Raw genomic sequence first — 25,481 nt, 5'->3', positions numbered from 1 at the left:
ACCATGACGTGCCCAAGGGGAAAGATAAGTCTATACAACTCATTCATAATACAGCAGAGGAAGAAAATAAGTAAATAGTTTGATTGATGCTGGAGCAATCTTATTTGCAGGGCAGCTTGGCATAAGTGTAAAAACTTACTGAATGTGCCTCTTATGCACAGTGTTTCTAGTAAGAGTTTCTGGTTTGCTGTACTCTTGCTGTAGGACTGCTCCAGAAAAACTCTGCTGGTTTCTTTTGTCCTCCAAAAAGAGGCTTTTGTTGACAGAGATTCTCCTTCTCCAAACTCCTGCATTCTCAAAAGAATCCCTGCTCTGTGTTGAAATCAAGGGCTGTTTTCAGTAGACTGTCTCTGGTTCTTTTTCTCTCATTTAGCAGTTGTTTAGCAGAATAATCTCTAGAGTTGGTGACTTCCTTCAGTAAGTCTGAGTCAAAATGGGAGTATTTTTATACAAAATGCATTCTGTTGAGACTAGAATACTCAGCAGCAATGTATTGTGGGGGAGGGAGAATCCATCTTTCTTCTGAGCTCTTTGCTGTCCTCCCCCCCACCCCCATTGAATTGTCAACAATTGACGGAATGTTTCAGTAATACTCAAATCCACATAACTAAGTGAAAAGCCTGGCCTGTTGTAGACTCTCCAATCTCTTTACTCTCAGTTGACCTCCCTAGACAGAAGGTGAAAGGCTCTTTGATGGTCAGGGTCACTAGATGATCTCATGGAAGCTTCTTACAGAACCTCTTCCCTGGCTGTTGGGTACTATCCTACTAGAAGATAGCTATGGAAACTTACCTTTTTAGGACTTCTGTTTGCTGGCTAAACTGATGATTCTTGTTTTAAATGGAACATTCTATCATGTAGCCAAAAAGAAAGTTTTGTCAATACTACAGGTTGTTAACTGCAGGGGAAAGGAAATATGTTTTTTAAAATTAACTGTTCTTTTTCACGGAATAAAAAGTTTTTCTTTTGATTATCTTACAGAGGTCTGAGTATCTGATTCTAGTATAATGCCCTACTGGGGCAGGGGGTGTGGTGGTATCCTAAGATGTTAGAGCGGCATCAGGTTGTAGATCACTTGAACTTCTGTCTTTCAGTACTACGTGGGCATGAGTGAGAGGAGCAACTGTTCTTGCCATCCATTAGCTTCCTTTGGAATTCACAAGACAGCATGTGGGTCCTCCAGACTCTCTTAACTGCAAAAGAAGGGGTAAGGATGGAGGAGGATAAGGACCCGATACATGAAGCTGTGTAAGTGGGGAATAATTCTGCATTTGAACTTGATGCAGAGTTTTGGTATGTGGCTCTTAAACACATCTGCAGAGACTGGAGCACTGGCTCTGGAGTTGCTTCTGTTTGGTTCCAGACCTGGATACTGAACAGGGTTATAGGCTTGTCTCTGAGTAACTTTAACGTGTCAGTTATCCCTGGGACATGTGGGAAGGCAGATCTTTTCATCCTTGCCTTCAGAAGAAGGTAATATTAATGCAGCTCTTGGCAAAGATGAGAGAAATTACTAGTTGAGTAGTTTAAACTCTCCAACTCTTCAAGGAATTGGCAGGTCTTTGCCAGACAGCAGCTTTCACAGGGAACAGAACTGCACCACATGCCAAATTAGGTGTTGTGTCTGGGTTCAAGCTATCATTGGCTTTATTTTGTCTCTGTAAATAACAGCAAAAGCTTACAGTTTAAGTAGATGTGCTAATCTGAGAAGGGAAAACAAAACCAGCTCAGTGTTGGAATAGTGTTATTTCCTCCTAAACTTTAGCTCAGTGTGGCTGGAACCTTGCCTGAGCATCATCAACAGGATTACAAGGCTGTAAATATACCAGCTATTTCTGGGGCTTCTTTTATTTAACACTTTGACAACTGTGACTTTTCCACATCTGGAAGGGTGGAGCTGTTTTTTCTATGGGAAGATGTCCTTTCAGAAACAGGTACACGTTGTTTGTTGACTAGCAGTATCTCAAGTGATGCCTATCCCCAATAGAGGGCACTCCTAACCTGGCGATAAGGGAACCCACTGGAGCAAAACCTTCAGCTGCTCTTTACTCTTGCAGCACGTTGGAGATGCAAATGTCTGGGAGTCCCTACCCCAACAGAACAGGGTCATTGCATGACCTTGCCGTACTTAGAGTAGGTCTAGCACAAGCAGACCAGGAGGAAGGGTTGTCAGAGTATGAAGGATGAATGGCTCTGCTAATGAAAACTAGAGGAGCTAATTAAGTGTGGAATATGATCCTTGGTAGCTTATTTTCTTTCTTCTCAGACTGATTTTTTTTTTTGGATGATTTATGGCAGTCATTGATATTAAATATTATAGGCTTACCTGACCCCTTATTTTACCTGTGTTAAAAGATACTTAATTACCTGTGTTCATCATAACTTGGGTGGTAGTTATGGAGCTACTCGGTCATCACACTTGTATTTATTTAATTGATCTTTAGCAGTGTGTATTACAGTCAAGAGGCGTGCTGTTAGGTGCATAGTTTGATGCTTAGTCTCTTTAGAGTACTTGGCAAGTGTTTCTGATGAGTTTTCTTAGTAAATGTGGCGTCAAGGCTTGGTCAGTTTGAGACGTATAGTGTTAAAAACATGCAGAGCTCAAAATAATTCAGAGTTCCTTCCAACTTCATACTACCATCCAGAAGAATTCCTTCCTGAAACTACTAGTGAAATGTTTCAGCTGTTCAAAGCTGAAACTGTGCTTTCTCCACCATCTGTGCTGAATTTTGGTTGCACTCAAACACGGCCAATAAAGAATACTGGTGTCTGATGGACAACATTTCTCTCTGAGGAAAAGAAATTGTAATAAACCAAAAAAAGTGTAAAGTCAGTGTTTTCTGATGAGGAAAGGGAAGATTAATTTCAAAGCCCCATATAAATGAAGTCTTTCATGGAATAATCTCATTGACTAGAGGATATGTATTCTTCCATTCCTTTTTCTGCCCCTCCAGGTAACGTTAGGTGAGCAAGTAGGAATGAGTGTAATACAGAAATGAACTGAATCAAAGAAGAGGTGGAGAACATGCTAAGAGATTGTGTATGCACACTGCTATGCATGCTATCTAAATGGTGTAGTAGCTTGTGTTCCACTGATATTTTGTTTTAACTTGGTAGTGGCACAGTGTTGACTAATATGGGAGGTAGTTATGTTTTGTCAGGCAGAGCTGTTTTAAACAGGGTTGAGGGTTTTTTTTGTCCTCAAATGATGAAACTACTATCAAACCAGCAACTGTCAGCTGTCTGTTCTGCTCAGTCAGAAGCCGTGGCTTCTACTGGCTAAAAGAAGGAAAAATACCTGTAGAAGACAATGTTTTTCTTTTACTCGCAGCTGATCAGAACTCAAGATGTTAGGCTGCAGCGGGTATCTGGAATGGAAGTTGCACAGAAAGAAAAAGTGTTCTCTTAGTGCTTATACTTTTGGGTTTATAGAAGAGGATTTTGTTTCCTGGGCCCTTTGGAATGGGACAAATAAAGGTGCATCATTCTGTCTTTGACTTAGCACTTAATGTTTTTATTTATTTTAATTCTTTCCTCACACTTCCCCTCCCTAGCATGGCTTCTAGCTTGACTCTTCTGAAAAGCATTACTCAAAAATGCCAAGTAGTCTCAAACAGATTAGGCAAGACAATAAAGAATTACAATAGCACTTGGAACGTACCAGCCAAAGAACGGCACGGATGGCTGACAAGTGCTCTTTCTCTGCTTGACACGTAACATGCTGGGAGATGTAGCTAACAAAACTGACATTGTTTTTTGTTTTTTTTTTTAATTAATTGCTGCAGCTCATTAATGCAACTTAATTACACTTATATTCCCCTTTCATTCAGCCCATTCCCTCCCCTCAAAATTATCCTGTCGCAGAAAAACCCCTTCCATCAGGATGTTGCAAGGCTTGTGCCTTGAATAAGCGTGGCTGCTCAGTGAAGAAGGCAGGTACAGAAACATCTGTGATCCATGAAGAACTAGGCATTTTCCAGTGTCCTGCAGCAGCTTTCAGCTGTGTATATGGCTACACCAGTGTTAATTTAATGTAGATGGGCAAACCCAGAGTAAGCTGCAGCTGCTCTGAGAATGGCTTGGCATGTTGAAATGGGGCTAAGCTCCATGCTGAGTAAAGATTTGGTGCTTGTACTAGTTTTTAGCCGTGCAGCTTTACAGGAGTTAGGTCACAGAACACTGAAATCCAGGACAAATGCCTACTGCTAAGGCATGTCTAAAGAATAGAGAATGAGGAAGGCAATCCTGGATGGGCAGGGGGAGGAAGAAGGGAAGCTCTCATCTAAAGATTTGGTGCTTGTACTAGTTTTTAGCCGTGCAGCTTTACAGGAGTTAGGTCACAGAACACTGAAATCCAGGACAAATGCCTACTGCTAAGGCGCCGACCATGTCTAAAGAATAGAGAATGAGGAAGGCAATCCTGGATGGGCAGGGGGAGGAAGAAGGGAAGAGCTCTCATCTATAACTTAAAAAAAAAAAGCCTAAGTAACTCAAATGTAAATAGCCCCCACCTAGTTCTATACGGGCAGGGAGGAGATGAAGTTGTGTTAGGGGATTTAGGCTCTTTTCAGAACAAGGGAAAGGAAAAGGGGAAGAAGCTAACTACAAAACATGAAACGTCCCAGGGTGTTATGCAGTGCTTGCTTCTTTATGGATCCATGGTGCAAGGAAGCAGCTCCGACTTCAGCTGTATCTCTTGAGAGAGGCTCTGAGTGAACCTGTTCTGCCTGAGGTCTTCAGGCCCATGCCATTTATTGGCTAGTACCACCAGACTATGGTAGGAATGGTTCATCAGGGCACTTGGAGAATTAAAAACCAACCGCGTGGACATTCTTCAATGTACATTCATTGCATTTGAAAAGAAGACAAGGAACAAAAAATGGAATGGAGTTTACATCCTGCATTTCCTCTGCCAAAGATCTGGGCACCAGGGATTGCTTCCTGCAGCACCTCTGATGGTGGAGTACAAGGTTTATCCATCCTCTGGCTCCTCTTTATTTACGCAGGCCTGTAGGGGGGGGAAAAGTGAAGGCAGGGCATCAATGTGGAGCAAGTACTAAGTTGCTTACTTAAGATAATAGAAATGGTGTGGAAATAATGAGAAAAAAAAATCAAATTTGTCTCCTGTTCTGGGTTTTTAAATATGATTCACTACAGATGAGGAATAGGATTGAGAGCTCAGCGGTAATGTGGTTAAGTAGTCTTCAAGTCTGGAAAGAATGTTACGCATATACCAGACCTGAATATACTGCAGTTAGACTAAGGAATGAGCCAAAGTGTTAGATCTATGTATCCTCAGCGTTTGGAGCTGCATAAAATTTGGTTAGGAATTTTAAAAGCTAGGGGTCATCTCTAGAATAAAGTAGCTTCTTGAAATTGCGGTGATGTGCTTTTTGTGTAGATGCAGCAGTATAAGCAGATCTACTTTTGTAGCCAGCAGTAAAGATGAGTGAATGTTTTCGGCTGAAACATCACCTCTTAAACATGCAGCTTCAGGTTGATCAAAACAGTTTGCAAATTCCTGTTGCTATTCAGCAAATTGTTTGGGAAAAAGTCTACCTAGAAAGAAAAGCAGAAGCGTTTTGTTTTGTATTTTTTCTCTCCTCAAAACAAAGTGGGATTTTTTTTTTTTCCTGTTTAAGTAAAAGTTTCCTTTGTAAAGTATTCTGGTCATCAAAGACAGTTTGGAGGGGGTGGGGGGAAAATAATCTCAAGGGAGCTTAGTTTCTTCCCCCCTCCCTCTCCCTCAGTGTTTCAGTCTGGATTTTGATTTTTGTTTTGTTTTTTGAATTGAAGAATGTTATTTGTGTACTTGTACCTATCAGCTGATCTACTGAAGAACCTACTTTCAACCTGTAAGTGAATGACTGTTACATGGGGTCTAGTCCTTTAATGCTGCATGCTCACAGCTGCTTCATGCCTATGGCTAGCAGACAGACTGCTCCACAAAAAAATTGATTAGAGAGTATTAAAGTGAGCAATCATCAACTGGAGCCTTAGATCATTCAATTAACCAATGCCTCCTGTTGCTACCCTGTCAATACTGAAGTCTACATCTGATAAAAGTCACACCCTATGTTACCCTATAGTCCTTTCCACTGGTAGATCTGAGGAAAGCAGTCAGTGAAATCTGGCTACACAACTAAAAATCAAATTAAAGCTCTTAAGCCATAAATATAATGTAGTACTTGGGGTGCCAGATCACAGTGAGCATTATGGACAGGAGCCTCACAACTGTGCAATTCGCTGCTTGGCCTTATAAATACAGTCTTAAAAGGCAGGGAGATCTAAATCTAATCTAATCCAATCTAAACCTCCCCTGGCGCAACTTGAGGCAACACAGTATTCGAGGTGTGGCCTCACCATTGCGAGTACAGGGGGATGATCGTATTCCTAGTCCTGCTGGCCACACCATTTCTGATACCAGCCAGGATGCCATTGGCCTTCTTGGCCACCTGGGCACACTGCTGGCTCATATTCAGCTGGCTTCGTTAACCCTTCCAGAGTTACCAGTGCAAGAATGCTTCCTTGCCTCAAATGATGAGAATTCTGTTACTACAAGTGGCCAAGAAGAAGAGCAACCCAGAGCTGATGTCCTGTCCTGTGCAGCCTAAGAGGAGACAGTGGTGCAAGCAAGCATGGCCTGAATTTGAGCTTTAGCTAAGGAGGGGTAAGAGCTCAGCCTTTCCTTCCTGAAAACTCATTGGAAATGTTCCCTTTTGGCCTCAGGAAAATAACTTTGGTTTTCAATAAGTAATTTATTATCCTTTGGCTAAGTACTTTGACCCAGAAACTCATGCACTGAAGACTTTAAGGTATCTTCTATCAAGATTCCTAATGAATTATTATTAAATGCAGCCTAAGAGGAGACAGTGGTGCAAGCAGGCATGGCCTGAATTAGTGCAGTGCCTTGATTGGTAAGCAGCAGTGAGATTAAGGGTAATTCTATTACACAGTAAAACTTCCAGAACAATTTTTTCATGATAATTTGAGCCTCTCTTACTTAAGCTTGTGACTTGAAATAGGAACTATCACAACCAAACCCCCCTGGAGTCAATGAAATGTAGAACAGAAGCAGTCGTGGAACCTGAAATAGAAATAACTGTATTTATAGAATTTCATTGTTGCTGTGTGAGTGTTGGAGGTGCTAATTAAGATGAAGCACACTTAAATCATGTCTTTGTAAGCAACAGTACAAAACTGTTGGTTGATTTTTTTGTTGTTGTTGTTGTCGGCTTTTTTTTAAAAGAAAAATATAACCTGGCTGTTGATAATTTGTGAGGTTTTCCACTAACTGGAGACTTGCAGCTGAAGTCGAGGAGGTCAGTAGGTTACCATGATAAAGCTGGGAGATAACTGGATTGTGGTCTGGAAGTACCCATTATCAGTAATAGTTTGGGGAGATGTTTTTTTCCTCCTAGTAGGAGGCAAAGGTATTTAAGAACTTTTGTCAGTGCAGTGGACGGAAGCTGAAAGCCAGAAATGGGGTGTACATTTTGAATACTGAATTTAGCAGCTGATAACCACTGCAGTAGGCTGCCAAGGAACACAGCAGTCTCCCTTTAATATCTTTGAACTGTGACAGCATATTTAAAAGTTATCTAACTCATAGGCTGCGTGCTTGATACAGAGGTTATGGGGGTTGGTCTTGGACTTAAGCTGTGCACATCAGTCTAGGTCAATGTCATTGTCCTGTGGGGCCTTCAGATCTATGAAAATTCATAAATTTGGAGAGATGAAGAAGAGAGACTAGGGAAAAATGCAAGCCAGGACAAGGGAAAGGGCACATTGGGAGGAGAGGAAAGAGTGCGATCTCATCAGAAAAGGACAGATAAAACTGGAGTGAATAGGGTAATTCCATCAGGGAATGAAGGAAAGTGATCCTGTTAGAGAGCTGCGGCAACAGGACAAGTGCGTTATCAGGAGAGCAGCTGACTACTGACAATGGGGTGGTGCCATCTTAAAATGAAAGTTCATGGTTGCAGTTAGCTCCAAGTCAGTAGTTGTAGAATAGATTTGGTTTCGTTCAGCATTTCCTTCAACAAAAAGGAATTAAAACCAGAAAGTCCATGTTCCTGACCCCTAGCTGTTCTATAAATTTAAACTTGAAAGAAGTTGGATGTATTTGTTGTTTTGCATCTTCTTGAACAGTATATAAAAAAAGAAAATGCCTTCAGTCATCACAAAATGATTTTCACAGCAGGACAAGGGTGTCTGGCACTCGGTGCCCCAGACTGCGAAACTCCATGGCATCATTAGTTGAGAATCAAGTATCTGTTCCTCCTCTCACTCTCATTCATACATGTGGAAGAAAGGCAATAGCTAGGCTGAAATAAATAAACAAAAATTGCTACTTGGTGGCTGCTGTGAAATTTATAGAGGGTCACCTTATCTACTGCTCAGCAGCTGTTTTCATCTCCTGTTAGCCAGAAAGAAATATTATATTGTGCTGGCAGAAGCTATCAGTAGATAAGTGATGGTCTGAAGAATGGGACTGAAGAACAACAGAATTATCTGTGTACTTCATTAATAGCTTACCAGCTTACTGAGACCCTTGTAAGGAAGTTTTACGTTGCTCGCTTCTGTTCATATTGCAGTGTCCCCATATAGAAAACTTCATTTATAAGTACTAGTACAGAATTTGTCATTTTAAGAAAAAAAAAACCAGCCCAAGCCCCATACTGTAAAAGCGTGATGTTTCTTCAGCACGCTGCTGTATCAAGCTAGTTCATCAAGGAGCTGCTTAAAGCTCCACAGCTTCTGCAGACTATGGAAAATTCCATCCCACTGTGACAAAATGAGAGGGAAATCAATATTTAATCTCCTGTAGCATCCCTTCTAATAATGCTATTGCACCCCCAAAGTTACAGGGAATTTAACTGCTTTGCAAAGATGACTTGTTCTCCTGGTCTCGTGCTGCAGTGCCAAAGTGGGTAGTAAGTCTATACTACATTAGAGGGGCACACTTACAAATCTATTTGGGGGCAGTTTTTCTTCCCTGAGCCCCACTTTTCTCCCCCCTCCTCACATCCTTCTTTTTGGCAGGACTCTCTGGTAACATTATTCCCAAAAAACAACCTCCCTTAGCAGCTGCTTTAAAAAAATTCTGCACCTTGAACTGCCTTCTTGCAGCTCGATTTAAGGAGTATCAAAAATTCAGATCTTATTGCTGCTTTAAACAGATAATACTGGCCTTTATGTTTGAGAATCTCATTAAGAATCAGCTTTTAAGTGGACTGCGTGAAAGTGTGATCTTGTGCCTTCAGCAGTGGGAGGGGATTATCAGAGGGCAGAAGCTGGAATTCAGCAATAGATCTTTATTAGTGGTATGACAGGAGCTGCTGTGGACAACTCCCCTTTCTGCTCCCTGCTCTCAGCTGAACTCTTGGGATGCCCCGCACACAGAAGCTTCTGTTCTTGTAGGCAACAGAATTTAAAAAAAAGAAATGAAACCTTAAGAGCAAGCCATCTAATGCTTGGTTTAATTTAATTCACTGGTGTGTTAGCGTTGTACCCTGCAGGTTCCCTAGAAGTAAAAGCAGATACAGGGAGACCCTGTACCCAAGACAGAGTCAAATTTTGTGGTGCTACCATGAGAAGATTACTGGAGGATGACAAAGACATGGCCAGTGATCAAAATTGCATGGATATATAGGTCAGAGTTCAGTTACGATTGTCTGTCCACAGAGCTAAAATACAGCTTAAGTAACCAGATGTTGCATAAATTTTACCCCAGTAGAGATCCGTCATTGAGGCTCTGCCTGACAGACCACAATTTAACCTTGAGACTGAGAATCATATTCTGCTATCGCTACAGCTTACTCTCAGCATCCACTGAGGCTGATTCTTCCTTCCTCACAGCTCCTACCTTTACCTGCTTGGGCACCATTCACAGCTGAAAAGCCTTTCTTGCTTTCTTCAAGGAAAAGGCATCCAGTAGTTTGTTTACAATAACATCCTACAGCTGGCCCCACTGCTTCCTATCAAACAGCACTGCTATAAGCCAAGTACGGCAACACCAGCTTCATCCTGGCAATCTGGGGCTGAGCAGAGGCAGTTTCACCCCTTCTGGTGTCCACTTGCTCATTCCTTCTGTGCCTGAAAAGCCTGCTGGAGAAATCAACCTGCAAGGAGGAAAAAACCCAAACCTGTGGCAACCTTGAGCCATAAAACTACGAGGCATGCATAGCCTCTTAGCACAGGAGATGATACTTACAGGTATGTCTGCTTGAACAAAAGGTTGGTGGGTTTTTCATTGACATGGTAGAGAGGAAATGGATCAAATCCACCAATGAAATCAACTGAAAAAAAATCAAAACTCAAATAAACAAACAAACATGGCCAGAAAGTTGAAAGGAAATGAAAGAGAAAGTTGGTGCATGTCATGGCATAACACAAAAATTAGTGAGAGAACAGAAAAATGATTTTTCAGGTATGGATTGCCTGGTGGAAATCTTTGCCTGCACAGACCTCTTTTCCAGGATCTCCTGGGATGGGCAAGTGTGCCAAGGAGGAGATTCAGCTAACACAACACTTAAAGCACAGAGCTAACAAAAGGCTCCAGAAAAACAAGAGGGCCTCCCTCAGCCTCCTTGGATATTGCCACCATGCTGTGCCTTCACATGAGAACTGAGCTGACAAAGCCTCAGCCATTCAGCGATGTGCTGAAAGAAGGAAGCTGGGGAATGGCTCGTGAGTGAATGCCAGCGGAGAAGTTGGCAGCACAGTAATCCCCGTGAAGGTTATATAGTCAAGTGGGAATTTTCTTGCCCCACTTGTCTTTCCTGCAAGACAGACAACAGCAGCTTTGGAAAACTGCAAATACCTCATTATCTTCAGCTCTGATATTTTTCACGTCCCCTCTGCCAACTCAATTTCTTTTAATTGTATACAAATAGGAACAATGCTTCCCTTCTCCAGTATTCACATAAGGGCAATGTAACTAAACAAGGAAAGTTTTAAGTGACAATTCCCTTAGTAACCATGGAAGAATTTTCCAAGTCTCTCTTAGTTCCCCTGAAATTAGGCCAAGTCTATATTATTGAGCTGGCCAACATAGCCAGGTCAGTAGGGGTATGATGTGTTCTGATTTGTGACTGACCTAGTAGGCCTTGCAAAAACCTTTAAAACAGATCCAGCTTAGACCACTTTTTTGTGCCAAGGTAGTGCATTTTGTTCGGAAGTGTGAAAACTATCTGGTCCAAACGCCATTTAAAAATAACTGGAGAGTCTTATTAACTATATAAATGCCTGTTTATTTTTCTTTCCTGAAGGTGGCACTATTATTTTAAATTTTAGCTAAAGAGTTTTGGTATTTTTTAGTGAACAAACAATAGAAAAATATTTACTAAATATATTGGAAGTGGAAAAAACCCCTCTTAAAATATATTTAGAAACCCAAGGACAATGTATTATCACGAATTCCATCTTGATGGATAACTTCATGCTGGTACTGTGATTTTGGAACAACTGTCAGTTAATGGGCGAAATCTGTAGAGGTTCTAAGTTAACTGGGGGGATAATTCCCAGTAGTTCCAGTGAGACTTGACCTTTTCTCAGCCACTTTTGAAAATGTTTGAGTATTTTAAAATCAAGACAGTCTGCAGTTTTAAAAAACAGATACTAACTATATTACCTCAGTTGTGGAATGTCTAAATTAGGAAACCTTAAAGAATTGCAATTTTCAGTAACTGTTTAGTACCTTGAACAAACAAAAGTCCTATCATCTGAGCACCCAACCACAGAAGCACTCAAAATCCAAGTCACTTAAAAAAAAAAATTTAACTGTGGTTCATTGTTGCAATATATTACAGTGTATTAGCACATCTAAAATATTCTTGCCAATAATTCAGGAATAGTAGATCCCTACTGCTGTGTTTTCTCATGAAAATCACGTTAGCATGAGCTTCCTGATTAATGTGCCTCAGCACTTATAATTACTTCATGCTGCATATCAAAGCAACATTTAAAGGAAACCACAAATGGAAGAGAAAATTAAAACGCAGCTCAAATTTGTTCAGGTCACTGGAAGGATCTACCACTGTGAGTGTGAAATATTGATGGTTTGTCATTGTTAATTATTCAAGCTGGCATTTTAACTCCAAGCTGGGAAACTGGGAGGGAAAAGGAATTTGTTAGTGGAAAAAAAATACATATCCTGAAATTAACAGCTCCGCGTTTCTAGATAAAGCTTTCTTCCATGTGGTTGCCTCTCCTAACAGATCCCTACTATAAAAATGAGCTCTGTCAAGTTATTACCTTAGAATATTCAAAAGGGGCTCAGAACTCAAGCTATTTCGCTAATAGAAGAGCTACAGGGTAATTTTTAAAATATTACTTATAATGTAGCACTTCCGCTAAGTGCATTGCCAAGCTCTAAACAAATGATCAGTAAAGTCAGTAGAATGAGTTCAGCCACACAGGAAGCAACAGAAAAACATGACGACAAGTCAGATAAGCAAATGCATATCATCTCACTCCTATGAAATCAACATTCTTCACATACTTTCAAATATTCAGTTCAAAGCTGTGGTTTTTCAGCTAAAATCCATGCCAGCTGCTCTTTAAAACAACAAAGCTACTTTCACAAACCTAATGAATGTCTTAAAGAAGTGATACTTAGATCTAAAGCCTTTGGATTGGATCCTTACCTGGAGTAAACTGGCCTAGACCCATTGATTTCAGTAAGACTTTCCTGATTCAAACATGCTGAGAATTCAAACACAGAAAGGCAATACATTGCCAAAGAAATCAGACTCACATTTATTTGAACCCTATGTGTCTGTTCTTTTGCTTGCAAAATTATTGCTCTTAAATGGAGTTTTAGGAGGGAAAAGTAATCCAGGACCAGATCACAGATACCTGGAGAGATCCCACAGACCCAACCTGTGTGATTGTGATTCCTCTGAGTCTTTGCTCTTCTCTGACACGTCATGACACTTAAGATATTTCTATACCAAACATGAGAGAGTCAGCTCCTTCCTCCTTCTTGTAATTCAGATACAGTACTTCCTCTGCTTTTAAATTAAGTGGTCAGGTTGGTTCTTGGCAAGAAATCTCATGCTCTGCTTCATCCTCGGCTTGTGGCATATGATACTCAGCAAGTGGCCTGCTTGATTACCGGGCTGTATTTTTTGTTGTAGGTACTCCTAATTACAATGGCAATATTTCAGTGGCATTAAGCTATATAAGTTTGAGAACAGAAGAAGCTGCCCAGTTTCTTTAAAGCCTAACCTGAGTGAGAAGCCAACACCAAGTTTTTGTGGGCTGAAAGAGTAGCAGAATTACAGCATCTAACACATGGTGACATGGGGAAAAAAACCTCACAGTAAAAACAGCTGATCCTTGAAAGGCAGGTAGTGCCATATCACATAGATGGAGAGATGGAAAGAAGAATGATGGCAACTCAGTCCTGATAGACAAACATCTGAGAGAGAAATAAAATTTAATAAAACCTTTGCCAAGGGATCTGTTGATAAATACTTACAGCTGTCTTCTTCTTCTGTAAAAACACTAACAACGTAACAGGCGTAGACAAAGCCCACCAGCTGGAAAATAGAGAGAATAAATCATTTTAGCATCAATCTTGCGAGACTGGTCAAAACCCACTTGGCACGACTTCAACAGCCATCATTTACTGTCAACTTGGCAGCATTACTGTAATGGTGAGGCCAAGTCATATTTGCTGTAAGGTAGGGAGTGCAGGCGTAGGGTTAGGGGAAGACGTTGCTGGGAGCATACTCAAAGGTCCAAACTAAAAACTTGCAAGACCCATCCTCCCCTTCAGAGTAGCAGCCTGCTGTTGCTAGAATGATTGGCGAGAACATGGGCTGGCTTTGCTGACACTGAAACTACCGTGCTAAGTTTACTCTCTGTAAGAAGTGATGAGGGTGCAGGAGAGTGCCTTATGTAACATTTTAGACAGACGACTACGTACAGGACAGACACACGGACGTACAGGGGTAGGTTTTATTAACCAGGGACGAGAACTCATCAGCTCTGTATTCCTGTCATAAGGGGTATGCAAAGGAAGAGAAATTACTTTGGTGTGGGAGCTACCAACAAGATGTGACTAGCTTTTATGCAGATGAGATAGAAACTTAGTTAACCATAAAAATGGTGACGTACTGGCAGCAATGTTCAGAGACACTGAAATCTTCAGTAACGTAGGCTTGGAGATCAAAAATTCATTGGAAAGAAATCCCGGTCTTTAGCTCTACAATTTCTAAGGTTCTTTCTGTCTGTGGAGAATAAACACTTCTGCAAGGACTAATCAAGCATCGGGCCTACAAAGTAAATGGGCCAGAGCACAGTGAGAAACAGACAAGACGACAGCAATGGTCTTAATTCACAAATTGCATAGGTTAGCAGTAAATTGCCACCTCCTGGGAACCAGATAGAAGCAGGGAAGGAGCAGTAAAACAATAGGGTGCCTCTCAAATAACAGCCATGCTAGCATGGTGTGGCCCTCATGTCAACCCATCGCTCAGAGCAGTCTTTAGAGCAGAAAACTAGAGTGAACATTAAAAAAGCAATCTGAAGTAGCCTGGTGGGTCTGTCCTTAGTTGGTGGTTTGTAGAAGCTCTAAAGCATCAGAACTGCCTCATTCCGTTTCAGTAGCAAGTTGTTACTCAGCCTGAATGGAGAAACAAACTTCTGGTACTACGGGAGTTAAGCATTCTAGATCCAGCAGGGTTTTATTTTCTTTTGCCTTCTTCCTGTTAATCAAATATCCTCTCCATCCTTCATTTTACATCTTTACATAACACCCCACTTAGCGAGATCTTGGTTGACAGTAACTGTATTAGTAAAGTTATTCTGAGACATAATTGTTTTCCACTGTGAACTCAAATCTTTTGAACAAGAGTTAGAATGTAACATACAGTGACTCACTCTAAGGGAAGACAGAATGATGCATGGTAGGGCTTGAAAAGTAGAGTCCATTCATTTTTAGTATGACAGAAAAATACATCACACCAGAAAACAAAAGGCAAGATAATGAGATTTCTACTGGGGAGTTATAAGGCATTCGTGATTTCTCCAGCTCTCCCCGACAAAACACGCCTTGTTGGAAGGAAATGGAATGTTTTTGTAGCATCACTAAACCTGTATTTCCTTTACAATTTTCTATAATCATCTGAAAGACAAGCCAGCTCTCTCCTTTCCTCTTGGGTGGGCCCTATGCAAGCATGTCCCAGTATGTCTCAGTGGAGGAGAGGTAGCGCTATGGACTCATTCGTTCCCCTGCTGTGTTTTTTTGAAACCAGGGCTGCTTCATACTAAGTTTCTATGAGCTACAGAGGACTTCATGCAGAAAAAAAAATAAAATAGCCTTCTGGGCGTGATGGTAACCGCAAAGCCACATGCAACGGCCAATCTAATTTTACCTGCTGACTTTTAGAATTGCCTCTGAGTAGAACCCATTGCTTTTTAAAGGCAGACAAAAAAAAGAAAACCAACCCCAAACCAAAAAATCAGAATAATCAGAGCTTTTTCTTCTCTTCCATTGCTTGTACTGTGCTAAGCAGAAAACCCAGGGCGCGTGTTTTTCTTTCTGAAGCCTGTGGTAGTTTGGGGGCACGTCCGGCGGCCGGGCTGCGGCCCCGGCCCGGGAACTGGCCGTGGTGCTGACGCAGCCCCCGAGGCTGCTCCCCGTTGCCTCGCGTCACGAGTGGGCTTGGCTGCGAAATCAGCAATTAGCGCTCATCAGCTGGGCTGGGGTAGCTAACGACGTGAACACTTGCAGCTGCTCTTGGGAAAAACAGAGTGCTGCAGCTTAAAGCCGTCCCAGCATTCAGTGAGATGTCTGACCACCCGCCTGCACGCTCCGGTCTCCCGTGTAAGTGCGTTTGCTGTCGCCCCAGGATCAAATTAGGAGTGTGGTTACACACATTCTTTGTACTTCCTCTAGCATTTTTATAGTTTGAAGATCCAGCCCTTTACATTTTACAGGATATAAGGTCAAATCGTGCAGTTTACGCACACACAAATATCCAAGCAGGAAAGATGCATCTTGAGCGTGTGCCCTGATTCCAGGGGAACTCTAGGAAGGTTTTCTCTTCCCCCAGATTTTTCATCATGCCCCAGGGTAGGAACTTTGGGTTAATAGCCATGCAAAGTGGCAGCCCTAAATCCATTCACTGTTATTATACTCTATAACATGTACACACAAACCTTATGTGGTATCTGTGTCAGGGAACTCATGATAGTATTAACAATGAAAATGACTTACCGGCCCAGTTTATGGGCAGAGTGCGTGAATGATTATCAGCGATACTGTCACGGGGAACCTGTTAAACCTCTGAAAATTGTTCACGGTTCAGAAGCACCAAGGAAGCAGCAAGATTGACTTGGGAAGTTTGTTTTGCACAGAAATTAATGCCTCATACCCTCAACCATCATTCTTCTCACCCCGTATGTTTTTTCCTTTTATGACTAAGGTGACCTTTTGCATCCAGAAAAACAAACCAACCAGCCAAAAGCTAGTGAATTAAGTGAACTTCCCTAAACCTCTAATTCCAGCTCCAGTAGAGTGGAGGGTTTGCTTTTTTATTTCTTCTATCGCCTGGCTTTGTTTCAAAATTACCTGCTTAGTGTTTAAATTTTACTTTTTATTGACTTCATAATCCATTCCTTCTTTACATGGGTTTCATCAATAAAAAAATTGTTGATTTAATGGCACTTTTTTGCTAGTCTTGTGACCTGGCCAGAAGAGGACAGTTTCAGTGGCAAGGAGGGAAGAGACATACAACATAAACATGAATTGATTTTTATATGGGCTGACCTAAGCTATAATTAAACATATCACCTCAGGGATGAAATGAACTCCTGGGATTCCCCATGTCTCTCCTTCTGCATGAATTATGAATGAAATATAACTACAGAGGAGAAATGCCGCTCCTATTGTCCGGTCCTTTTCACTGGAAGAGCCTGCTAGAATGCGGGGTGAGCAGACCCCAAGAGACACCAACGGTTCCCTTCAGACTGCATCCTTCATGAAGACATATCAAGCCCCCAAACATCACCAAGTTTAGCAGCAATTAACATAGAACAGAAAGCTTCACAGAGGCCAAGAATTTGGAAGTAATTTCACTCTTGCTCAAAGTGCCATCTTGGTTGCTGATTTCAATAGGAAAGAGAGTTTTAACCTCTGTTATCCCAGGGAAATAGCAATAATTCTTAGATCTTTGCAAATTATGTAAGGAAGGTGGAAGAGGAGGGAAAACGTCAGTGATGTAAAATGACACTTAGCTGTTGCTCTAATTCCCCAAAGAATGTTTTGGGGCTTTAGGCTCTGCTGCTGTTTCTCTGTTTGTTCTGCATGTTCAGTACCAGCTTCCTCCAGGCTGCAGAAGTATCCAATTAAGCTTTTATTGGGAACACATGTTGTGGGCAGGTGTGTTCAGTCAGCCTGTCAGACAGCCTGGGAACACACATGCTGCCGAACAAAAGAGGATGGAGCTGGGATGTCCCAAGCATTCTGCAGGCAAATGAACAGAGCAGGAAAGACAGGAAGAGATAAGAGTGCCCGAAGGAAAAGAGGAAAACGTAAGTCTGTACATCCCTCTGCCCCTCAGTCATCTGAAGTTAGCTTTTTAATAGTGAGTTGAAAAGTGTTCACAGAACAGCAGCATTGAACTGAAGTGCTGGAGCCCGAAAGACTGAATTACAGCAAGATCTACAGAAAGGGACCAGCTGGCTGTGAGTGTGCAAAATACATGAAGGATGGGAAGGCAAGTTTTAGGAGGTGTTACTGTTGCTTGTGTAAAATCTTAGCTTTAGTCTACAGCTGTCCTAGTGAAGATTCTGGGCTCTTCAAGACTTCTTTCAGTAGAAAAATTTGCCATTGGTTTTTCCACCACAGAGAATATGTGCAGTCTACTCCTTCAGGGCAGATGTATTCTAGGTTTCATTTCTAATCAGAGCTAATGAAGTGCGTATGCTCTCGTCAGTGCGAGAGGGAGGAAATGAAGAGATCTCTGCTATAAGAAAGCAAAAAGCCAGCTTGTGAAAGAGCTATTGTGACCAGATAGCCAAAAAGAGGCAATCAAAATCCTTTGATTCCTTGACCTTCTTTATTCTTTGGATGCAATTACGATCACTGAAAATCTAGCTTCTGCCAACAGCAAAGCATCTCTTGTGCGTTGCTTCTCACATAACATCTGCTGTCAAGGCTTGCATTGCTGCCTTCCTGGGAACCTTCCAACCTGTCAGTCTGAGTGAAAACAGCAGACAGGCAGGCACTGAGTTCTCTTGGTTGGGAAGACATTTCCAATTTCCATCCCATTCAGCTTCAGGAAAAGCCTAACCCTCCCCACTCCCAGAACTACCATATGGACAGCCCAGAGCTATGCCAGGTATTTCAAAACCAGCAATCACTCCTATCCCTGCTGGCTGGCAAGTTGGGGAGGTGCAAGATGAATCCTTGCTGAGATAAAAAGAAAGCAGATTTGATTTCTTGACAAACTAGTTGCTGTTGCGTTTCCTAATTGGGTTGATAGGATTAGTTTTACAGTGACATTTCTATAACAGTACAGACTTTAAGATGTTGTTACAATGAGCTTTCCTCCATTGTGTTCTGTGCTAAAGTACTGAGAAAGATTTTCATACCGGGCCCTACAGCTACTTGTATCACACATGGTGACTGATATGCCCAAGTTTGATCGCATTCCAGATTAAAGGAGTTGCTTTTGCCTTCAAGGAGTACAGACAAGCTCTGGGCGAAAGCAGACTGAGACCTTATGTATCTTCAAATGTATGCCCAGGAGGAGGATAATACAGTCAGCAGGAGTCAAGATGACAGCCAACACCGTGCTCGCCATATGGCTTCAGGTTTGCTTTCCTTCTCCTTTGGCATGCAAGATTGAGTTCAGTGAGCCTTACCCCAAGTACACAATACGGTGCACTACAGTTCCTCAACAGTCTCAAGGAATTGGTATTTCCAGAAAACAAACAAAGTGTCCACAGCTGGGTACTGCATAGTTAAAGAACATGGATTTCACACTACCATAGCTGGAATAAAAGAAAAAAAACCCACAAACCACACAAAGACAACCCCCCACCCCACAACTTCTAAAAACCATTAGGCAAAGCAAAAACTACAGAAAGCACAATTTTGCCTGTCCCTTGCCCTTCTTAACAGGGAACTGACTATTCCAGTCTCAAAAGCATGGCAGACAAGGAGGGAACTAGGTCATGTCTCTTGCTGCATCCCCTGAGCCTTCAAGTTCCTAGTCATGTTTTTTGTACTATCGATCCGGTCTCCCTGCCCGTCTGCAGCACAGTACCTGCCAGGCGCTCTGGGAAGGACAGCAGCCTGTAATAAAATCTGCCTTAAAATGAGATAAAGAGAACAGAAAAAGGTACTGGCAGGGATCAAAGAGTTTGACCCTCAGAGACTAAAAAGGGAGAGAACTGGCTGACTGTTTTCAGGCAAGGTCTGAGTGAGAAAGTGAGAAGGCTTGCTTTCTGCCTTACCTCAGCAAAGCAGAGAGGAAAAGCTCTGTTTCTCCCACTTCATGACAAAATTATATGAGCATTTCAGAGCTGGCAGGAGTTACAGGCCTGGGGCTTCAATACTCTACCTTCATTACAGGACAAGTAGAAATTCAGTTCACTCTGCATAGCTCATCCCATACGGATTGCTTGCATACAAGTATTTCAGCCTCATTTCCAGGGTTTAGGATTCAAAAATCCACTGCAACTTAAATCTCAGGGAGAGGGAGAGAGAAAATATTTACCTAAACCCTATTTTATCTTATAGTTCCCTCCTCTGTCTCACCATCTGGCCCTTTGGGGCATTTTGCAGATGCACGGAGAATATTGTCATGTGCCTTTGGGAAGAAGCAAAGGAGAAAACACTCCCAGAGACAGAGACTCCTGTATATCGGTGCGATCGCTTAGCTCAGGGCCATGTGCCTAAGTTAGTAAGCTGCCATAAAACAAAGGTCTATTCCAAACAAACTCAGGACCGTTTGTTGGCTGAACCTCTAGCCTGGGGCACAGGGCCTCGTGCCAGCTGAGGCGTTTAGGAAGGATGCTAACAGCAACATACTTCTGCACTTTAAAAGTCTGGGATGTTCTGACTTCAAAGTCTGTCAATTGTTTCACCAAACTCAGGAACAGCACCAGCTCAGCAGCATCAATCCCGTTCCAGCTAACGGCCTTTATAAAAGACAACAGGCTCTATTCTTCTGGATACATAGGTTTGCCTTTCTCATACACATGCATTAAAGCAACTCTCGGATAGTTTAATGCAGATCATTTTCCCTGAAGGAGAACTAACCAAATATTAACAGCCAGCACGCACACCAGAGAGTCCATCCAACTCAGGAAACAGAAGCTTCTCCGTCTTCCTCGTTTTTGTGACGTGGCAAGAAAGGGGTCTGAGTCTTCCCCCCTCCCTGCAGTTCACTGGGTCACACAGATCATCCCAGCTAATAGGAAATGCAGGATCAAGACAGCGGAAAGTTGTACCAAAAACACGCAGAGAAGTACTTGGCACTCCAGAAGCTTGGAATTTCTCTATTTGTTATCCCTTAACATTTAATCAGGGCAAGTTACCCTTCTTTTTTAAGCCAAAACTGAAAGCTGAAATGTGAATGTTTCATCAGTTCGTGTCCGTTAATACTTAAAGCCATTAACCACAGAGTAACAAACCAAAGCAGATTAGAAAGATGCAGGCTGCTAACTCTAATGCAGCTACACAATGCAAGAGTACTGACGAAGTAAGGGGCACAATGGACATTTTGTTTCAGTTAATTTCACAGACAAGCGAGAAACAAATTAATTAACAGTGAACATTAAGGACACTGAATTACTGCAGAGGACTTCAAAAAGCCTGTGGAAGACTCTGACAAGGAAAGAGTTGATGAAAACATTTAGTACATGTATCTTAGGTGTCAGCAGAAAGAAAATATGCTGCTTTCTGCTTCCTTAAAATTTCTTTCAATTTCTGGAGATAAGGATCTTCTCCCTTTTATTCCTTCACAGCAAATATGCACATATGTGCTCCATCACTAAGTCACGTGGAATAAGAGAAATCCTTCAGAAGGGTCTCTGTCCTTGTCAAAACATGAATTTCCACACCCCAACAGGGATACTGTTTGCTATTGTATGGTTGCATGGGATGCATTACTTCAGGTGTTAGGTTGCTGGTACCCATTTCCAATTCTTTCAAGCAATATTGTTCATAAGAGAGAACAGGAGAATAAACAAACAAAAAAACATTTACAGAGGCTTTTGTAATCAGATGATACAAAATGGGGTGGAAAATACAGGCCAGCCTCTGTGCCTGGAAAAAAATAAAACCAAACAGCATCTCCTCAACAATTGCTACCCCGCAGCCCTCTCAGCAGTGTACTCACCGCAATCAGGATCTGGAAGGAGCTGTGCATGACTTCGATGTACCGATACTCCAAGGCACAGCCTATCACAGAGATGTAGGAATGGCTATCCAGCCCTTTGATGCCAGACATTGAAGCCTCCTTCCTTACACAGCCAGGACCATTTTCACTCCACCATGACTGGTGCCGGGAGATGTTGAATGTCAAGAGTTCACTGTCCTAAAGAGAAAAGTTGCCAAGAGATCTCCATTTACTATAAGAGTGTCTGATATGCTGCCAGATGGAGGTCATATTAAAAATCAATGGAAAACCTAAAGTTTCTAAGATCCCCACCCTCAAGAAATGATAGCACAGATCAAAATACATTGGCTTTATGTTCCTTATAAGTTTTTCACAGGCAGGCTTCCGGGATGGGAACCCTTTCCGAGGCAGTCCTGCAGCACTCCAACAAAGCTATTTCACCATCACGTAGCACACTCCAGAAGCAGGACTGAGCAGCTTCTAAATCAGAAAGACAGTTTCTAGGCTGCAGACCCAAGAACATTTTGTTAGTGGTTCCTGCACCCAGAAAAGAACCCTCAAGTTTTGGGTTTGGGAGATTAACCTTACAAATCTAGAAGAAAAAGGTAAACAAGGCAGCACTAAGCATCCTGTCAGAATCACGTGTTATGGGTATGTTCTTCCCAGCATGGGAATCACCACAGATAACTGAGAAATATGAACTTCATAACCCTAAAGTGAGTTTCAAAACCCAACAGATCTCCTAGCTTTTAACACATCTAACAAGTTCCCTTACCATTTCTGTCTGATTTCCTTCCACACTCTTCACGTATGGTGCTTCTGTGTCTTCTGTGACCTGAGGCTGACAGTGTGTCAGGTCAAGATTACCCAGCTGAGCTGACATCACAGTGGTGATCGCAGCTTCTTGCAAACGCTTCCCCAGCAATTCCTTATCATCTCCACCCCGAGAGAAGCTTTTTGGTTTGCTCTTCTCATCTTTGCTAGTTCAATAATTTAAACTGTGCCATTGTGGGGGTTACATAGTGAAATGCCACACAAGTAGTGCAGGAGTTTGGGATGCAGCCAGGTGCTCATTTGAAAATGAGAACACTTTCCTCACACTTGAGAAAAGAGTGGTACTCGCTGGAGTACCCGGGAGAGCTTTGGGATTTTGAGCTTACAGGACATGGCAAAGCCCTCCCTGCAGACAGTAAAAGACAAACTCAGAACTGGCTGAATAGATCAGCTGCATCACTTCACAGATGGGTGCTAAGTGCTGGGTGCTCCAGCAGCCCTCTCGGGTCACTTTGATGCAGAATCAACAACCCCTTTTGACCACAAACAAGGCAAGGGGTTGGAAGTTTTATTCTGAAGGATAGATTATAAAATTCTCATGCAGAGAATCTATGTGACTCTACAGAGTAGAAATAGGTATTGGATATACACACCTCACCTAACCATTACTAAAAGCTTTCGCGCCTATCCATATACCACGTCACACTGCTCATGCCAGGGTCCTACACAGTCCCTGTAGGAAAGAAGTGGCTCCCAGAACAGCAGCAGTCAGAGCTTGGGGCATTCACACCTCCTAACATGGGAAACCTCACGTGGCAGCTCCTTTGCCTCAGCTCCCTGCAGAGCCAAGAGGGAAAAACAGATTCAGAGCAGCTAATCCAGGCTCCTGCTCTGAATTACCCTCTGGAGAAAGGACTTGTCTCCACTGCCAGCACAGGGAGCCTAGCCAGGTAGTCCTGCAGATACACTTTTCTGTGTCCGTGTTTGTATCCAGGGACAAACTTGAGTTACAGGAGCAGAAAATTTGAATGCCAGCCAGAAAACCTGTGAATAGAAACCAAGTGCCCCACTATACACGTTGTGTAGGTACCCTCCACTCCACCACAGATAGCTCTGCAAACCATTTGAGTGTTATTAAAATATGCTGCAGGAAGCACATGTTAAGAAATGTGGACAATTAAGTGAGAAGACAGCTGCCAAACTCCTGACATAATCACCACAACAGATGGGATGTGTTTTACAGTAGATGGAGGAGGGCACAGAGATGAAGTATGGCACCAGTGCAAAAGCAGCCTGAATAGCAAAGACAATAGGGAAAACTCTATTAACAGTTGGGAGTTTAAAGGGAGCTGTCTGCATTTTAAAGGCTATGGGGAATAATTATTAGATTGGCAGCTACAGGATAATGCACACAGTGCAAGGTGCTGCGCTATCTACATTTCTAGAGACAGTTTTCCAGCTTCTCACAATTTTGGCAGAAGAGTCTTTGGCTTGCTCCCTCTGCTGGGCATTGCTCTTCAGTGGCCCACAAATATCTCGCATATCCACCAAATCGCATCTTTTCTGCAAAGCTCGTTCCTTCTCTCCCAAGTTTGCATGTTCTGAGTGTCCTGGTTTCGGCAGGGATAGAGTTAATTGTCTTCCTAGTAGCTGGTACAGTGTTTTGGATTTAGGATGAGAACAAAGTTGATAACGCACCGATGTTTTAGTTGTTGCTAGGTAATGCTTACACTAGCCAAGGACTTTTCAGCTTCCCATGCTCTACCGACTGAGAAGGCTGGAGGTGCACAAGAAGGCTGCGTGGTGCTTAATTGCCGACTGAGGTTAAACCACGACACTGAGACACATGGATCTTCCCCAGCAAAAGCTTTTCCTCCTGGAGACAGCCAGCCCTCCAAGCTGCTGTGCTGCTCTCCCTCTCACAAGCCACTCACCACTTTGGTTAGGGAAGGGAAGAATCATCTTTCTCAAAAAAAAGAAAAAGCACCAAATCGCATCTTTTCTGCAAAGCTCGTTCCTTCTCTCCCAAGTTTGCATGCTGAGACACATGGATCTTCCCCAGCAAAAGCTTTTCCTCCTGGAGACAGCCAGCCCTCCAAGCTGCTGTGCTGTTCTCCCTCTCACTCCCTCTCAACCACTTTGGTTAGGGAAGGGAAGAATCATCTTTCTCAAAAAAAAGAAAAAGAAAAGACTCAATTCCTGTTTCTTTGCCTGGAGCTTCTTCCGATTAGCACAGAAACAAAGCTGTTCCACAGGGCACCGTGGGGTCTACCCACGGAACCTCAGTCCCCAGAGCTTCCCTCTCCCAGCTCACAGATGGTGCCTTCCCAAACCTTCTGCCTCACTGATGCAAAGAGCCCCTTCACTGCCTTCTCTACTCCTTACAGAGGCATCTACGTGTATTTGGCAAAGCAAGAAACAGGCTGCTTTCCTTCCTGAATCTCCCTTTTGTCAGTCCTTATAGAATTGGCTCTGGCTTAACTTTGCTGCAGAAGCTGAACTTGCTTGTGAATGAAGCCTGAAAAAAGCAGAACAGGTGCTGGGCTGGAGGTAGGCAGGTGGAGGAACAGTAGGTCCTCAACAGCACTCACTGCTTTTTGCCTACAATCATGCTCCAGCTCTGTGCAAAAAAAAAAAGAAAACCACAAAAAAACTTCAGTTAAGAACAGATTGGAAAAACTGAGCACATTTGGATTCTAAAAGCACCACAATGACTCGCACACGAGCCATCCAATCTCACAGATGTAAAATGAATACTGATTGCACACTGGGGTTGTGGATGCCCTCGCATTCAGAGACACCTTTCTGAACAAGCATCTGTCTGGAGCACTGCAGGGCACGAGGACAGCACGAATGAAAGGGTCTCAACATCCAAAGCAATGCCGTTCCTTTGCTTGTGTCCCTGGCTGGATGTCCTCGGAGGGTACCTGCACTGATGGGGCACAATAAAAGACCATTCAAGAGAATCACTTCATTGACCTCCAGTTGCTCAGTGCTTGCTGGGAGACTGGGGAAAAAAAAAATCCCAGGATGTCTCCTGCGGTTTGCCAGCTTCACTTCAAGAGAAGTGAAACTACAGAATGGGAACATGTCCTGGCTTCGGCAGGGATAGAGTTAATTTCTTTTCTAGTAGCTGGTACAGTGTTTTGGATTTAGGATGAGAACAAAGTTGATAACGCACCGATGTTTTAGTTGTTGCTGAGCAGTGCTTACACTAGCCAAGGACTTTTCAGCTTCCCATGCTCTACCGACTGAGAAGGCTGGAGGTGCACAAGAAGCTGGGAGGGGGCACAGCCAAACTGGCCAAAGGGACATTCCATACCATGGGACGTCATGCTCAGT

The 25,481-nt window shown here is 42.6% G+C and overlaps 1 protein-coding gene across 1 annotated transcript in view; it reads right to left on the bottom strand.

Annotated features, from left to right (window-relative positions):
* Window positions 1–4,838: 4,838 nt before the first annotated feature.
* Window positions 4,839–25,481, bottom strand: part of NKAIN4 (Na+/K+ transporting ATPase interacting 4) — a 29,250-nt gene continuing 8,607 nt past the window's right edge. The window contains exons 4-7 of the mRNA XM_009273940.1: window positions 21,366–21,563; window positions 13,487–13,547; window positions 10,217–10,301; window positions 4,839–5,008 (exon numbers count right to left, since the gene is read on the bottom strand). Coding sequence (XP_009272215.1) covers window positions 4,999–5,008; window positions 10,217–10,301; window positions 13,487–13,547; window positions 21,366–21,563 — 354 coding nt within the window. The 3' untranslated portion in view covers window positions 4,839–4,998. The remainder of the gene's footprint in view (window positions 5,009–10,216; window positions 10,302–13,486; window positions 13,548–21,365; window positions 21,564–25,481) is intronic.

Source organism: Aptenodytes forsteri, unplaced genomic scaffold (assembly GCF_000699145.1).
Source record: "Aptenodytes forsteri isolate BGI_AS27 unplaced genomic scaffold, ASM69914v1 Scaffold47, whole genome shotgun sequence".
NCBI classification, from domain to species: Eukaryota; Metazoa; Chordata; class Aves; order Sphenisciformes; family Spheniscidae; genus Aptenodytes; species Aptenodytes forsteri.
This window is presented reverse-complemented; position numbering and strand designations above follow the sequence as displayed.